At 36.4% G+C, this 17,525-nt stretch overlaps 1 protein-coding gene across 3 annotated transcripts in view; it reads right to left on the bottom strand.

Annotated features, from left to right (window-relative positions):
• Nucleotides 1-822: 822 nt before the first annotated feature.
• The window catches only part of RHPN2 (rhophilin Rho GTPase binding protein 2), a 30,721-nt gene continuing 14,018 nt past the window's right edge, over nt 823-17,525 (bottom strand). For all 3 annotated transcript variants that reach the window (XM_075040080.1, XM_075040081.1, XM_075040083.1), the window contains 13 exons: nt 17,141-17,269; nt 14,121-14,196; nt 13,042-13,119; nt 12,240-12,364; nt 11,106-11,272; nt 8,724-8,911; nt 7,351-7,507; nt 6,760-6,879; nt 6,462-6,656; nt 5,622-5,698; nt 4,732-4,878; nt 3,697-3,852; nt 823-2,401 (listed from right to left, as the gene is read on the bottom strand). In XM_075040080.1, the coding sequence (XP_074896181.1) occupies nt 2,150-2,401; nt 3,697-3,852; nt 4,732-4,878; nt 5,622-5,698; nt 6,462-6,656; nt 6,760-6,879; nt 7,351-7,507; nt 8,724-8,911; nt 11,106-11,272; nt 12,240-12,364; nt 13,042-13,119; nt 14,121-14,196; nt 17,141-17,269 (1,867 nt within the window). In that variant the 3' untranslated portion in view covers nt 823-2,149. The remainder of the gene's footprint in view (nt 2,402-3,696; nt 3,853-4,731; nt 4,879-5,621; nt 5,699-6,461; nt 6,657-6,759; nt 6,880-7,350; nt 7,508-8,723; nt 8,912-11,105; nt 11,273-12,239; nt 12,365-13,041; nt 13,120-14,120; nt 14,197-17,140; nt 17,270-17,525) is intronic.

The following is a 17,525-nucleotide window of genomic DNA, read 5'->3' as shown; positions in this document are numbered from 1 at the left end:
TTGGAGTTCCTTTGGAAAGCCCTACTAGAATACATCTTTGACTTTACACTAACTTATTTCTCTTGTTCCTTTTTCAGTTCACAGGGTGCTATCAAATTTACTCCCTTGTGTCTAATATCCAAAATCTTGGTTAATTCATGTTGCACTTCTGAATATAGGCTGGGATAACAATAATCAATTACAATATATTTTGACATATTATCAATTATAATGTATTAATTATAATATGAATTATACTATAATATATGCTACAAAGAAAATAATATGGGGAAGCTTTGATCAAAATTCATAATTCATCTTGTTCTTCCGGTATTAACCTTTTCAAAAGTTATTTGTAAAGAGGAAGATTGGTTTTCCTGACATCTTGCATTTTATTTTAAATTAGATTCTTACCGTATTTAGTGAGGGTAAAATTGCCTTTTACCTTACATACCAGTAAAGGAGATGTGTGAAAAGCTGCTTTGATACTGCTTGTGTTTTGGATCCTAGCAGGAAGGCAGTCGAGCAGGATTTTCAACTCCCTTTTGAAACTAAAGAGAAGTGAATAACAGAACCTTGGCACTTACGTAATGAGGTGCTTGTGTGTGTAAAAGAAGTGCTACTACAAATACACATAACTACTAAGGATAGGTGAGTCACAATAATTTACAACTTTTTATGTAACCTTCATAGGGAAACTCTAAAAATATGTTAATGCTTTTTGTAAGGAAGCAAGTTTTAGACTATAATTTATAAGTTCCTGTATTACACAACATAAACTTTTAAGAAAGTTGGTTTCTTAGACCTTTGTAAGCAACATTACAGAAACATGCAAGAGGTAAATAGTGAAAACCTGTAAATTATGCCATGTCATCCAAGCTGTAGCAGAATCAAAAAGCTACTGCTAAATGGCAGCATCTGATTTTTATTCTTAAATAAGTGTCATCAACATATTTACACCTATTACATAGAGAAACTAAAAATAAATGACCACTTTAAAGTTTACACCCAGACACAAACTTTCCCTTTAAAGTTTTGAGTATCAAACAGCATATATCTACTCTGTAGATGGCAATGTTAAACTAACACTACAGTGTTAGCAGTTTTAAATTAATTTTGATTTCAGAAAATAGAAGAATCTCAAAGAAATGCTCACATGCTTGGGGTTTTTTTTGGCTCCCTCCTTAATATATATAGCCAATACTTGCTCATGAATTGTTCCCACAGGAGGAGGATGATTCTATATCTATTTGGGATTTTTTTACTTGGTGTGATAGTAAATAAATATTCTGCCACTTAAGACTTACAAGCACTTCTCATTTTAGAGCATCACCACAGTTTATGTACTCTTGATCAATATACTAGTATGTCAGTTTTGAGATTTGTTCCACAGCTATCAATTTTATCAAGACTAATGAGATACAAGTCTTATGGTAAGTAGGTTAAATAATTTCATGTTTGGAATAAAGGCTGTCTTTAACAATTGAATCTGCTGGCATTTAAAATGTAACCTAGATCAGAAAAAGGGCAGAGTAAAAGCCTTTTGTAGTTCAAAAGATCTTTTGACTTCAAACCTCCTAATTCTCTTCCAGAATTAAATTAACTATTCAGTAGAATACACCTAGGACTCTCAGAAAGAGAATGTCTATGCATAAAAACAACCGTATGACACTGCCCCTTGGCAAAAGGCTAGTTTCTCTGAATAATGTTACTCTCTCTCAAGTGTGGTTTGTTAAGATAATTCTTTAAAGTAGTGTTAAATGATTTATTATTGACTCTAAACTTTTACAGCAAAATCATCCTTTAATGTGTCCCCTATTGTTTTGCATGCAGCATCAAGTTTGTAATAAATAACTCCCATCTATCATAGTTATAAAAAATTAGTCATGATATTGTATTTTGGAATTCCAAAGGAATCCAGTCCTCATGTAAGCAATTTCATCATCTACATTTTGTTATTGCATACCTCCCAAATCACTTCATTCTAACCTTTAAATACTTAAGCTTTACAGTTTTTGCCAGCCTCTGACCTTTATAGTGGCTCAATACACAGTAAATTAAGTCAATGGCATTTGTCTGAATTTATACACACATACATAAAGACAAAATTGATCGATATTTATATACATTTGAAAGAAAAATGTCATGTTAACAAATCCTTCTGAAAGATTCAGTACAGTGAACTTTCTGTATTCAGAAGTGTGAAGGGAGAAAGCTTCTTCTTAATCTGAGAACTTCCAGCCACAGCTGAAGGAAGGCAGAGGGTGCTTGCAGCTTTCTGTCTATTTTTAGTTCCCCAACTTAGAAAAGGCAGTTTCAGTGGGACCTTCTTGGTCTGATCAATCTTGTCCTCCTCCATGGCTAAACAGATTAAGGAGTATGTCTTCTGCATTCCCACAGAATAAGTTGCACTCTTACTATGCTGTAGGAAAAAGAGAAGCTTTATAAGAATCAGTCAGCCAAAATGGGTCAAAATTTTGATGATAACAAAAGGTTACTGTGCAAATAGTTTTCCAAGGCAGACAACAGCAAGCTTTCTGTGCCAATGACATGCTAACTGAACACAAGGCCCTTCAGAGTGCTGTGATTCTGGTATTTTGCCCATGTAGACTCAAGGGTATACTATGCAAAGCATAAAGGGACCTGTAAATCTTTTCCATGGGTTGCGTTATACTTAGCACTTACTGCCTTCTAGCATAAATATATGATGTATACACTAACCTTTCTAGAAAGTTTAAGTATGTAGTTCTTGCACAAATCTCTGAAGGGGAGTCTTTTTGCTGTCTTTGGACAGGTTTCATGTTGATTGCAACTATGACAAGAGCTACTGCAGGACATTCTTTTGGGATACCTGGAAGGCACAGCCTTCTCTGTCTTATCTTAGCTGTGCCCTGAAGCAATTTGATTATATTCTAGCCTTTTGTTTCCAGTAGCAGTTTGGAGTGGCAGGTGTGTAATTTCTTACTTTCAATAAGGAAAATCAACTTCTTAAGCAAAACAAGAAAAGCTAACAGCAATGAAAGCACCTTGATCACTTCTAAGGCAATGATACTTCAGTGCCTAAGCTTGCCAGGGAATGTTAGAAGCATGAAGCAGTAGATTTAGCTGAATTTCAGGTTCTCTCACACTACAAATAACTTAAACTTATTTAGAGCTTAACATTTTTTAATCCTGTGATCATTTTTCCTTCGTCAAAAGCTTCTACAGCAGCTTAGTAACTGACTAGACTGTTAAAGTCTACCAAAATAAAAAATACATGCATTAATCCATGATCTAATACAAAAGTCATGGATCATTTATGTTAACAGTGCATAGAAAATAAGCATGTAGTCTTGGATGTTCTATTTCGTTCCATTATTGTTTCATTGTGGCTTACCAATGCTGAACAGGGTGATATTTTCATCCTCTGGGACAAGTTAGGGGAAAATAAAATATGCCCTGGAATTCATAATGCAATTAATCTAAGCAGCTCCACTACAAAAAACCCCACCACCCAACCATTCTTATGTACACAGACTGTACTTTAGCTTGCTAAGTCAGTCATTATGATTTAAACAGACTGTTCAGAACTGAACACATGCCCGAATGCTTTCTATATTCACTGGTGGAGTGGGATATCTGACTACATGAAAGTAAACATTAATCAGGGACTGAAGCCAGGAAACTGAAAACTCCTCACATATCCAATCTGCAAAACATATTTGCCTCGTTACATACCATAGATGCTGCTGTATCCTGGCAACTGATAACCTCAATCTCAATGGGCTGCTCTCCCACACTTTTGAATTTTTCCAGCACCTCATTCACTCCATGCCACTTGCAATCCACACCACCAACTGAAACAATGTAGTCACCTTCTTTTAGGCCCATCGACTGTCAAAAAAATTTTGCACAGGTTATAATGTGGAATTATAAAGATGCAGAAAATGGTTTTGTCATCATACAGTATCTGCCCTAAAGTCATTTCCCTCTTAGATGCTAAAAATTATTGTCTAGTCAGGCATGTGGAACAAAAGTGTATATGCAACATAGAAAAATGCAACTTTTTCAAGTACACAAATTACCTATTTGAGTTACCATTGACAAATGTGATTCTGGCATACTCAAATGTTAGCTCTTTTTATGTCCTTTTCGCTTTTCTCTTTAAGTAAGTGAAACCTTGTTTTTGCCACCCTATTGTCCCCCATGAGATATTTTCTCTGGTTTTTACTTCTATTTCTTCAATATTTTTATTTGTACTTCTGTGATTGCTTCTGCCTTTCCTCTAGCTAAAGTATGCTCATCACTGCATGCTGCTTTATCCCTTTGTTTCTTCCCCCAAAAGAACAATATATTAGAAGCCAATTATATGTTCTCTCCCCTTTTTTTCCTTGGGCACATGCTACCTTGCCTTCCCTTCCTGATCCTCACCCTTGTTTTTGCTACTTTCTAAAGCCTTTATCCCTCCTAACTTCCTGAATTAGATGACAAATAACATTTGCTTTTATTATTTGGGACTTTTTAATCTATTAAGTGTGAACAGAGGAAGAAATCAACTCTAGTTTAATGTGATGTCAGGGATACGGATACTCTAACGTCTAAGGCGTATTTAGCACTGAAAATGTGTTCAGATTGTATGAATTGACTATACTGATGTATAGTAGAACTCAATAAATACTCCATACACTAGTAAGAACAAACTAAAGTTACATTTAAAAGATTGTAGTTCTAAAGCCTGGAGATAAATTGTTAATATTGCACCAATGTACTTACTGCTGCAGAACAAACTGGATCAAGACAATAAATCTGTACTGGCGAACCTCCTTTAAGACTGAATCCTAGCTCCCCTGCTTCATGGTGAATGCGAATGGTACGTGGAGCCGTCCATCTCTGCTTGGCTGAGAACACTGTCAGTGGACCCTGGAGGTAACATATCAGCAGGCACATCACGCGTTACTGTCATTTTTAAGTAAGCATGTCTAATTTTTTACGTTATAATGCTTTAAGCTCATCTTACGTAGGTTTTACTCAGGTTAACTTCCAGCTACTTCCATTGAAATGGAACAGTGAGATTTATCCCAGAAATTTAAGATGTCCCCTGAAGTGCTCAGCCCTACTTCATGGCAGTTCAGGTGATGCTTCAAACAGAGTAGGATGAGAGCAACTGCCAAGTCGTTCTGAGATCTCTGTTAAGGTGTGCAGAATCTTTTGGCTGCAGCAGGCTCTAAGGACCTATGTTACTCTATTTTGGAGGAGAGAAATTGATTCATGGAACATTGCATATTCTGATCCTAACCACAACTCCAAATTCCCTTTTCCCACCAATATACACAGAGCCACCTGAAAGACTGGCTTTGTAGCATGCAACATTACACATTCTGCATGCTTATCTCCCAGTACTACATGTTTCTCCCCGCCTTTAAGTTGTATGCAATTATCCATTTAAATTTCACTGGACTTTTATGAAGGTTATCAAGAATGAACGCTGTGCAAAGCCATGTACAAATAGCACTTTTATTCTTTCCTAGTCTCAAGTCTGACTTACACCTCTGAAGCTAGGAGTGATCTCTCCATAAAATATTTGTGTCCGTTCCCTCATGTTGAGCGAATTTATACCTGCTAGCAGAACGACAGAGGTTTGTCAGCATTTGCATGTTACGTACCAGCCTGTGAAAGAAGTCTTTAACTTTCACCTTGGAAAAGTGAGGAGCAATTGTTTCTATTTTGTGCTCTGTTTTAGCTAAAACAGAAAGAAAAACAAATGAATTTTCTCTCAAGTATTAGTTAAAAGACATACACATTTATTTTTCTTGCATTCCAAGCTAGATAGAAACTTCTCCTAAATTCTTACCAAGCTGTAGAAAAACTAATTTTTGTGGAAATGTGCAAGACAAATATCTGAATTGCCTTAAAAGTATCTTCAGAGCTCATAGTGTCACTATGGAGAACTTAAAACAATCCATCAAAACCAAACTATACTATTCTGCTCTTCAATTTTTCTTTGAAAAATATTTAAAGCCAGCGCTCATTCTTTCCCACTGCTTCCAAAGAGGAAAAAGTTGTATGAGCTGGACTAAGGTATGAAGAACCAATAGCAGTCAAACTGAGTTAACAACTTAGACCAATATAAGAGCTGTGCTACAAGAAACAATTATTAGTTTTCCCCTGTATGATTTTAGCTTTTGAAGTTTCCCCATTTTTTCTAGCTCACAAGATAGTCACCAAAAAAGCTTAATTCTAAATAATAACCATGTTATCTATCCTAGAAAATGATGCGGCCAGAGACAGAAACACTGTAAAGCAGCTGTAACAAAAATAATTTATCTGTGATTGAGGAAACGCGTAAGGAATCTGAACTCAAATGTATGGTATATAACTGGTACGTTATTTATATTATGTATGGATGCATATTATATATCTATACATATATATAAAGGCATATCTCCATGAAAGCATGCATATGTATGGTTAGATACCCTTTATTTCTAGCTGTATATACTTACGAAGGATATCTGGAGCCTGGATTAGACTGAGAAAGTCATCTTCCGTCTCTTGCTGAGCATATTTGAGAAGTGAGCGCTTATGTGCAGCTGTCAGAACCTCCTGAAGAACATCGATGTTTCGAAGCTTTTTGCACAGACCACAGACTCTTAGAGCTTCTTCATGGTAAACAATGGCTTTGCGTAAATGTGCTTTCCCTGAAAAAAAAAAAAATCAGAAACTGTTGGCTGTCCTCCACAGAGAATAAATACAAAGTAATTTTCAAACTGTATCTAGTAGCTGGGTGAAACTGGCACTTACCTAATTGTTTTCTCTGAACTTTGTCCTTTAAAACAGTGAGAATCATCAGTCCTTCAGGCATGTAGTCATACAACTGGGACAAGGCTTTCTCCTGCTGATCTTCATCATCACCAGACTGCACTATAATAATTTATATAGAACATTAACCATTACACATCTCTTGGTGCCCTGTTCCTTTAGGTGTATTATTGTGTAGTTATTACTACCTTATCTCCAAATGCAGTCAAACATTTTAACACATATATATTAATGGGAATTTCAAGTTTTTAGGACTTCCGTCAGTTTTATCATCTGCAGTATGTAAGTAATACTTATATGCCAGAACATACTGACAAGAATTGAACCATTTAGTAGCATATTACAGATATAGTATTTCTTTTGTTTCTGCAAAATTAGTTTATTGAACTTTCACATTCTTCTGTAAAGGACAAAAAAGCATGGCCTTGTAACTGAACGGGGAAATGGCTATAAATTAACATATATTGAAACCCCAAAGTTCCTGGCTCCTAGTTCTTATTCATAGACCAAATTATAACTGTTTATGTGTTTATTATTATTTATATGACTATATAGAAAATGTACGATTCTTACATTCATGGTCACACAGAATGGTGGCAATGAAGTAATGCGCCAGAGCTTTGTAATGGTCTGACTTTATTTGTGCCAGTTTAGACCAGGAATAGGGGATATTCTCTTTCACTGGTTCCTGATTCATTGCAGTGTTAACCAGCATGTAAACCTCTCCCACCTAAAATAAAGCACAGAATTGAAGTATGAGAATTTAGCATTAGTTACTAGGAGCTCAAGTAAGGGATATTATATTCAGCCTTAAGATAATTTCATGTGCACCATATCAAAAAGGGGGGAAAAAAAAAAAAGATGGTTAGAAAGGGTTGGAAATAAGTTTTGAGACAATTTGAAATTCCATCCCTGATTTTTTTTCCCCTTAAAAGTAAAAATCAATTTTGTACCAGAACAGATAGGCTAAGTCAATCAATCTATGTGGCTTCAGAGTTCAACAAAAACACCATTTAATAAATGGGTTTTAATTTACAAACGCATCTCCTTGTGTTAATTCAGCTGAGAAAGAGTGAAGCATATTACTTATATGCTAGGTTTCTGCTTCACTTCTGAAACTGGAGTCATATCTAGCCTTAAGTTTGTGTGGTTTAGTTAAAACAGGGCTACTATCCTTTATGCAGAGGAAGTAAAATAGCTTTTCAAGCAGTGAATTCTGCTTTAATGGATCAAACAACTCCACCTGACAGAATCCAAAAATCTTTCCCCTGCAGCTGATCAATCCTATAGGTAAGTCAGGGTGGCCTTACAGGGTTGGTAGGAAAGGCTTTGCCCATTTATTTAGCATGGACCCAATTACGTATCTCCTATTCTGAAACGGCTCAGAAAGCATATTTGTATCTTGCTGACATACCCAATTTTTTATGTCAACAACCTCAATGAAGTATGAACACTACCTTCTGGGTCACAGCCTGCCTCCCCATTTTTCAGGCAAGTCCCAAGACAGCTGTGCAGCTAGCAATCTGACTCTGCTTATCAGGGTCCTTCCTCCAGTTACAATTTAGTTATTCTTTTGGACTTAAGCTTTTTACGTTTACATAATCTCCAGCTGTCCAACAGACAGATTGTGTTCAATACTTAACAGAGAACTACACAAACAACCCTATCCTTTTGTATGTTGTTCTGTGGACAAGATCTGTACTGTTTGAAAGAGCAATATGATAAATAGATTGTAAAAACCTTGCAGCTATTCACAGTTTTAATCTTCTGAAAGGCTGTGATTCTTACTGTAGCTTGTGAGCTGTCCTTTGGTACTTTTGTTTTTCAGTAATGGTTGTTAACGTTTAGGTTTAATAAATTCTGTTAATATTACTAGAGGCTGTAGCTAGTAACACAGCACTGGAAACAGTTATTTTAAAGACTAAGTTTTAAGTCTCATAGTTTACCTTGGCAACTTCCTGTGTCATTTTCACTAGTGTGAAGAACTCATTGCGTATTCCAGGAAGACCAATCTGCTCAAAAACACACTCTTGAGCTTGTGCAAGCATCATTTTTACTAGTACACTCAGCATAGCTGGGCTCATATCATAACTTGGTGTGTGAGTAAAGGTCTCCTTTAAGTAGCTTAGGACTCCTGAAATTACAAAATGGTTTTGTCAGCATTACAAAGAGAGAAACAAGTGAACTTAACTCTAGCACGTACCAGTATTGCACTGCAGCAATCTGAAGGGATTCTTAGTACACATGAAATTAAACTGACCTACAGGTTTTGCTTTGCATTACCATCAAACATCTCCAGGCACAGTTCTCAAAATTACAATTCAGAAGAGCAACAGAAGCTTCAAGTTTTAAGGGTAATACCTTCACATTTGCTTAGAACAGTTTTTATGATTGACCATAAAGCCATGCTGAACTGAATGTGACTTGTATATGGGAGTGGTAGGATAGGGCTTACACATAGGACAAGAAAAAAAAAATCTATGCAACTATAAGGAGGTAGTAGAACCCTTGGATGGAAGGAAAAAACACAAACATATAAACTTAATTATGAATCTCCTTTTCAGATGCAGCTAAGTGCATTATGTGTCCCAATGAAAGCTCAGTTCCATGCCTGTAAGTAAACTAGAACAGTATATTTAATAGGGTAAAATTAGATTCTGCTCTAGACATGTGGTTCCACCAACATATTAATCGTTTCTATCATTTATCAAATTAAAAACAAACACTAACTGTAGTGCAAATATTAAGTAACAGTTTCACAGATGGAAGCGTAACCTTCAGCATGCATGTCATCCAACTGGTTTAGTGAGTTCTACTAGCCTGCTAACTGCTGATAATACTACAAAAGCGTAATGATAAGACCTCTGCTTTTTAAGTGTCCCAGCTTCTGTAATCTTACTTCTTGCCACTACATTCAGTTCTAGCCATGTTGCACTGTATTTCCCTACTACCAGTTTCTGAGATTTTTCGTTGCCTGTATGACACTTGTATCTTTTAAATTATTGATATGCCCTTACACAAGTTAGAATTATAGCCATCTTTGCCTTTCTGCACCAAAAAAAACCAACCCCAAACTTGCCAGGCACATACCAAGTACTGATGGAGTACCCTACCGAAAGGAACTGAAAGTACAGAATGGGGGTGAAATTTTTTTTAATTCTCAACATACTTCTGCTTATGTAGTAAGCATATACAGACTGAGAGCTTTGTTGAAGATAAACTGCAACATTTTCCATTCAGCACAGAGAAACGGTTAATACAGGCTCTATATCATGTCACTACCAACATAATGAACAGCGTTACAGAGCCATGCACAGGTACAATGAAATGCCTCCTGAGCGCATTGCTCTGGGGCCCTGCAAAGGTACTGTGGTAGCAAATGATGCATTTCAATTTGTGAATTAATTCTGTTCTGCAAATACACTGAAGTGAAAAGCAGTGATTTTTTTATTTGCAAAATGGAAGGAGCAGCAGCAAAATGGAGGAATTTCTCCAGTATTGAAGTTTCTTTTAGATTAAATACAAAGGTTGAAAAACAATTTATTTAATAAATGCATGAAGAAATACTATCAATTATTTTTGACAGCTGTGTATTCAAAAGAGGGGGTTTATGACAATCTAACTCCGCGATCCACAGTTTGTAGCTGATAAAACTACCCATACAGTGGAAACCAATAGCCACAGATTGTTAGCGCAGAAATAAATCTTAGGGTACATATTAATTACATAGGTCATGTCTTTAAGCATTACGTGTAGCACAGATGACATTTACAAGAAATTAGAAAATCTACTTGAAAAAAAAACCAAACCAAAAGTTTCTGTACGATGTTAGTTCAAGGGATATGATTCCCTTCATTAGAATTTGTATTTTTCTTCACTTGGGACAGAGATTGATTATTTTCAACCTGTTTGCCTTTGGAATCTATTGAAAATAGGAAAATACGTAGTCAACTTCCAATGAATTGCAAATTTCGCCAGAGAACACAGTAAGATTAATTTTGAAGACACCAAGTAGGTTTTAAGCCCTGTATCAACCCTTTGCACTGTTTCTTGTACAGATTTTACACAAATGTAGTATCACTGAGGTAAAAGCAGCTATGTTGGTGAAATAAGGAATTAACAATGAAGCAGTTAACACTAGGGCTATTACTCGGACCTTTGAACTGCAGTTCATTAATCGTTAACCACAGTATTCAATGTCTTTATCTGCATGTTCAGACTACAATTCCAGATTTTGAATTAAAGCTTCATCTCAGCTCTTTGCAGGATGTCAGGATGAGATTAGGAACATTTGCATGAAGACCGTCCCAATATTTTTAAATTTGTACCTGCAGCTTTCTGAAAAGCATCAACAGCATTTTCAAGTCCAGCCTGGGTCTGACGATTGCATCTTGTTCCAATCTGGGTGTAGAGGGCTCCAGTGTTGAATAAAATACTAGCTTTTTCAAGCAACAGATTTTGTTGACACACTGGGACACCTGTGAAAGAATCATACCTTGGGAAACAAATATTAGAAAAAGAGTTAAGATTAGCAGAGTCCATTGAAACAACAGATATTTTTATTCTGTTTTTCCAAAAGAACAGTGGAATTCTTAATAATTGTTCTGCTACAGTGGAAATGAAGGTGAATAGAAATACCATTATGTACTGTGACGACAATCTTAAGTGCTGCAAGCCTGAGAATGGCTTTATTTGAGGCTTAGTTTTCAGCAGGTTTTAAAGCAGTGCCTCCTTAAGCATATTATATCTAACTCAAAAGCATCTATAAAACATCACAGAGGCTGAGAGTATACTGGGAAAGTATCCATGTGCGCTGCTATGTTCTCGTACTTAGATGTTGCCAGAGATCAACTACTGGCATGGCCAGATCCTCTACAGCTTGTATTGTAAACTTTCTTCTTGCAGTTATGACTAGAAATTTAACAGTTCCTCTTGGCTGCATGGTAGTCATCTTTTTTCCATCATAAAAATAAAAATTCTGAATTCAGAGTCAAACTTTGCTCATAGATGTAGTAAACACTCCTTTTTGACTCAAGTCAATCCTCCTCTCTTCTGGCCCAAGTGCTCTTCTTAACAAATTGAAGGAGGGGAATTAAGGTCTGACCTGTTCCCCATCTGCTTCATGCACCAAGGTTCAGAGTCCAGGAAACATCTGCAGTTGTCCAAAATGAAGATTATTTTCTCTCTTCTTCCCTTGTGCTAACCTGTAGCCCAAATCATAATCTAGCCAACTGCTTCACTTTAAGCACGAAAAGGGTATATTGTATTCAGGTTTACTCTTAACACTAAAAAAAACCAAAACAATCGACAACACAAACTGCAGGGAGCAGTGCGCTGGAAGGATAAACACACTGATGTGCTCCAAATTAAACAGAAGACAGTTAATGATTAACAGTGGTCGGGGGGGGGGGGGAGAAAAAAAGGAGGGGGGGGGGAGAGGCAAACATGAACTACACACTTACCATGTAAATAAAATTCCCATGTGCCTGGTGGGTGGGAAAAATCTGTTTTCTATATAACCAAGTTGAAGGAAATAGCTTATCAACATCTCAATGCCAGCTTCATCTCGGCTAGGAGTGCGGCAGGCCTTAAAATACAATAGATTAAAATAAAGTGTATTCTGTTGAGTTACAGGATGAATACTGAAACACCAAGGATAAAGCTCTGCTTCCTTAAGACTTCTGCATATCATAGAAATGTGTGGAATCTGAGAACAGTAAGCTTAAGGCCATATGGATAAATTCCAAATAAGAGTTTTTCAGCTGCACAGAAATAGCACATAACCTTAAAGGAAGCAAAGAGGATGTGTTTGGCAAGTCTCAGAGTTAATTAAATAAAGACTGTAGCTATTTTATTAAATCTACAAAGAAAGTTTATGTTTCTAGTATAATGCAGGAAACAAACAGTTAGAAATAACCACCATTCCACTACAATGTTTTGCCAGATGAATTCACTTCAACACTCTTCCTGCTAGATTTAAAATACTTTAAAGTAAAAAAAGTAAGACAAATCTTAGATTTACAAGATTTACGAAGTTGTGTCAATAACTCAATCACTTCGCATAACTTTATCCTTTTCTTCACTTGTTCTTTACTCAGATTGTAAAGCTCTTGGACAAAGGAGATTCATGTTCCATATCTCAGAAATTAAGTCAATAAGAATATGGTAAGTTATAAATAATAGTGGCATATTCTGATTCCATACAAATGTTATCATTTACAACTGTAGATTAGAGACCTCATGGTATGCCATACTTGAACTTACTTGTCTCAGATCCATCAGATCTGCTATTTCGTCTTCATACTCAGAACCGTCTTCACTATAATGTTCCAGAATAAAATCCTTAAAAAAAAAAGTAAATAATTTGGAATATCTAAAATTAACCTAAGATATTAATTTTTTTCTGCACCTGCAAACAGTACAAAGTTGATTCAGTTGTGATTTGCATGGCGTCTACTCCCTTCCAGTCAATAGTACAGTAACATATAGCAATGAGACTACAAAAAACCAACAGAACTAATAACTTGATTTGGTATCCAAGACAAGATATTTCAGTCTAATGTAAAGGAACCAAACACCTATTACATCAACTTCATTGGGTTTTAAAACAACACCACTTAGTGGTTTTGAAAGGGACAAATGAACCCTGTTAGGTAAAATAACAAGGGAAGCAAGTGACCATAAAAACTTGTTAACAGAAAGAGACTGCCAAATTCTTGTCAGCTATATTAGGGCAATTCCGTTTAAATTAACAAAGCTGCAATGACATAAAGTTGTACCATAATCTGACCATGGAGATTAACCTACAGAAGTAAAAGCAAAGACAAATGCTACAGTGATATAAGATGGTTTACCATGAGATAAAATCTACATTGCACAATACGCAGTAGTCCAAAAAAAATACAGAAGGTGATTCAAATAGCCAGCAAAGTATATTAGTCAACAAACAAGCAGTTTTAATGCTGCAACACTGCTTCCCAACTGAGCTAGCTTAGTTAGTGCAAGTCGGAGTATCACTGCATTATGCTGAGTAAAACCTTCCATTACTACTTCCTTGCACACTTGGAACAAAAAACTGTAGAAAGGATTTTTATTATCTTTGGTTTAACCCTATTGTCTCCAAAGTGGGATTTCTTATAACATCTCCTGACTGCTTGTCCTGGTTAGATATGAGAAACGACCCAAATAATTGGTGGTTAATTTTTAACACGTTGTGATCTCAGTTTTAGGACAAATAAAAAATAATTTGTTTAAAGAAGCAAGCAGAAGTAATTTATGTACAAATCTGAAATGGAAGTTATTTCTCTTAACTATTCATTCTGAAATGCGTCTCTGAAATTTACCTTGAGGGGGAGTGTAAAGTCTACTTCTTTGGTTTCCTTCAGGCCAAGAGGTACCAAGGGAATGCTGAAAGTCTCCCTATGAAAAAAAAAAAAAAAAAAATACTCAAAGGTATTTCTTTTCTGTTTGTCTGTTGATAAGATAATTACCTTTGTTTCATTTGATGACAGGAAGTTTGTGTGCTGATGGGTGTTCAGGTAAAAGGTACACAGTTTATAACAGTTCCTTCCTGCCCAAGAAAGTCTGTTTAATGACCTGTGACTCCTCAAGAAGAAAGTGAAGATGCTATTTGCCTGTGTTTGGTTTTTGGGGTTTTTTTTGTTTGTTTGTTTTTTCATTTGAGCCTATTTTTCCTTCAAGGAAGGAAAAGGAAACTCTCAAAGGCTGGTTTACTGCAATTTAGCTCAACCTTTATACACCTGCACAAGTTATATGGACAGAAAATGGCTCCACAGCTGCTAGGAGATCTGCCATGGTAAGAGCTATGGTAATTATAAATAGTTATCATCAGTATCTTATATGCTACCAATGGTTTCATATGTAGAAGTGACATGTGTCTAACATAGTTGGTATACTTTGGCCCTTCTTTTCCCTTTAACAGTGAAAGGTCTAAGACTAGGAAGCCTGAGAACTACTTAGTTTCTAGACAATGCTAGGTGTTAACCTCTAAACAAGTCAACCTCTAAAATACCAAAGGGCAATAAGGATGATAACTCTGACTTAAAAAAATAATCTGATCCTCAAGAGAATACACATCTGTATCATGGACTTAAACCTGGATCATATTAGTAAACAACACTAGCTAATAAGACTATTATGAATTAAAGAGCACTATTCAACCCTCAAAAGCTACACATATTGCTCTTCCACTAAGCATATTACCCAATTGTAAGTTAATAGGCAATTACAAGATTTATCTAATATTTTCATTTTTCCTGAAAACAACTGATTGACTGTCTAACCATTGTTTAGAGAGTCCCATCACCAACTACAAAATCCCACAGGTGTGATTCATTCATGGTCTCATCAGCAAAGCCAGCAAAATCACTTTCTTACTGGTGAAAATTCCATCTCAGGAAGGTGGGAGTAGGAATGCAGCTTCCTCAGCAGAGGAAGAGTCCTTAAACTGGTTGGCACAATCCAGAAAGTGGCTCTGCTAACTTGAAAAGGACTTGCAGGATACAGAGCCAGAACACCCCTGCAGATAGTGCAAGTGATCTGATTTCTGATGAGGCTTTTAGAAGAAACCGCAACACTTTTACAACAGATTATATCAAGACTTTTTCCCCAAAAGGAAGTGAGACACATGCAAAAGAAATCCTAACTTACTGATTTAATGAATTCTAGTACCACCCACAGTCCCTATAGACACCAGCATTTGTCATTCAAAGGAACTGAATTTCTATTTTTTTTAAGTTTCTAAGGTGCCACGCCCATGGAGTAAACATCATGGGGGCATTGAACAGTGAGGGAGGTGATGCTGGATTTCCAGAACTGAGTAGAAATAGCATCATGCTTCTCAATCCAGACGAGATATGTGCAAGCACTGGGAAGGCCAACCCTTTAGATAGTGTAACACAATACGGTGTAACCCAGTAATGTGGGTGTGACCTTATGTTGACGACTACATGCACAATAGATTCAGAGAACAACTATTAATAGCTATTTGCTATTAAAGGCTGGAGAGCAGTTACAGAGGGAATGAGCTATTTTAGCTAATGGAACATAAAAAGCATTTAGAGCTTACAACAAACAGCATCAGAAAAGTAAAACACCATTCAAAACTGATTGGTGAAGTAGGATCAGGAGAGAATAAAAAGCATGCTACAGTCCAGCTGCAAGGCTTCTACCTGCCTTGGGGCCTGACCTACTGCTCACCCTTCACTGAGAATCCAAATATTTCAAATATTCTTTAGCTAGAAGAAGGAATAGCACTTCTGGAGTCTTGCTCTCATTCCCACAGCCATAACTTTCATACTGCTCTCTATGCTCACATGCATCTACAAAGACTGGTAAAATCTTGAACAGAGAACATTTTCACATCAAATAGTTGTCAAAGTTTGCCATGGGGATGAAGAGCAGCACTTTAGCATAAGTTTCTTTTTGAGAAAAATGAAACGTAGATATTTTGCATCAGGTCACCATTCAGTTGAAAGACACCCTACTGGAAAGGCGCTTAGTCCCTCTACATTAAGAATTCCTTGTAGTCTACCGGGAAGTTAACACCTAACTGAGAATAGTGCTAAGAGGGACCCAAAATTATACCCCCCTCATATGAAGTGCTTCAATTTGTGTCTTGAGCTGCTCACGTTAATCAAATAGTAAACATTTAGTTTTAGGAGCAACAAGCCGTCTAACCAATACAGAAATCATTGCAGTGTTCAGGCAATGAATAATCTTTAACTTTGAATATTTACCTTTGAGGGGTCCACTGCAATTTGAAGTTTAGTGCGCTCTTTAAAGTTGGGAAAATATCTTGGAAAAAATTCCAACTTAATATACTAAAAATTTCTGGTTTAGCCAGCTAATTTATGGATTTCTATCACTGAAGTGCACACCTTAAAGATTACCTCAAGTCTGCTTTGAACTCCAAATCAGTGTTGTAGTTCTATTCTCCAGCTAAAGAGTGGACTGTTGTATGCACTGCATTTGAGAACAGATACTGTATCACTAGGTTTGCTCACTCCAGAATGCACTGAACCAATTAGCCATTCTAGTACTGGAAATTCTGCTCAGTGCCATGTGTCTCCCCATACAGCCCCAAGAGCTTTCAATTCTCACAATACTCTCCTCCACAAAGGAACCCCTTATCTAAGGATTAGCGGTACATACCTTTCCCAAGTGAAAGACAAATATGCAGACTAACCCTTAGTCAACAAATCTATCATCAAATATGTTCTCTTCCTATCAAGCTCTCTGTTCTTTCACGTAATTACTGTAGAGCATTCACATTCACCTAGAAACAATTTTGTTTCCAAGGGTAAACAGAAGACCTGTTAATAACTGAGTAACTTATACTTACTCTGTATTTTGATAAACTTCTACTGATATATTAAGTCCTTCCAATTCCTCCTTTAAGATCTGCAGGTCTGAGTTTACAAAACTGAGTTCCAGTAGTACCTGCTCTCGTACTTTGTTGTTGTTGGTTGCTCTGCAGAAAGAGACAAAATTTTTTTGTTGCTGAGGAAAAGGTTTTGTACATAAGCTTGGTTGACCCCATTGCTAGCATTCTCAGCATTTTTAAGATTTTTTATTTTTTTTTTACCTCCTTAAGAGATGATACAGACCTTATGTTTCAGAATTTATTAGGTTTTTCTGTCAAGGGAGAGCCTGGGATAGTTTTCAGATAACAGCACACAGACACATAGAAGGTTTGCTATGCGCTACATTTTTTTGCGTGATTAAGG

The sequence above is a fragment of the Buteo buteo genome, chromosome 11 (assembly GCF_964188355.1).
Source record: "Buteo buteo chromosome 11, bButBut1.hap1.1, whole genome shotgun sequence".
Lineage (NCBI taxonomy): Eukaryota > Metazoa > Chordata > Aves > Accipitriformes > Accipitridae > Buteo > Buteo buteo.
Note: the sequence above shows the minus strand (reverse complement) of the source record. Positions and strands in the feature narration are given on the sequence as shown.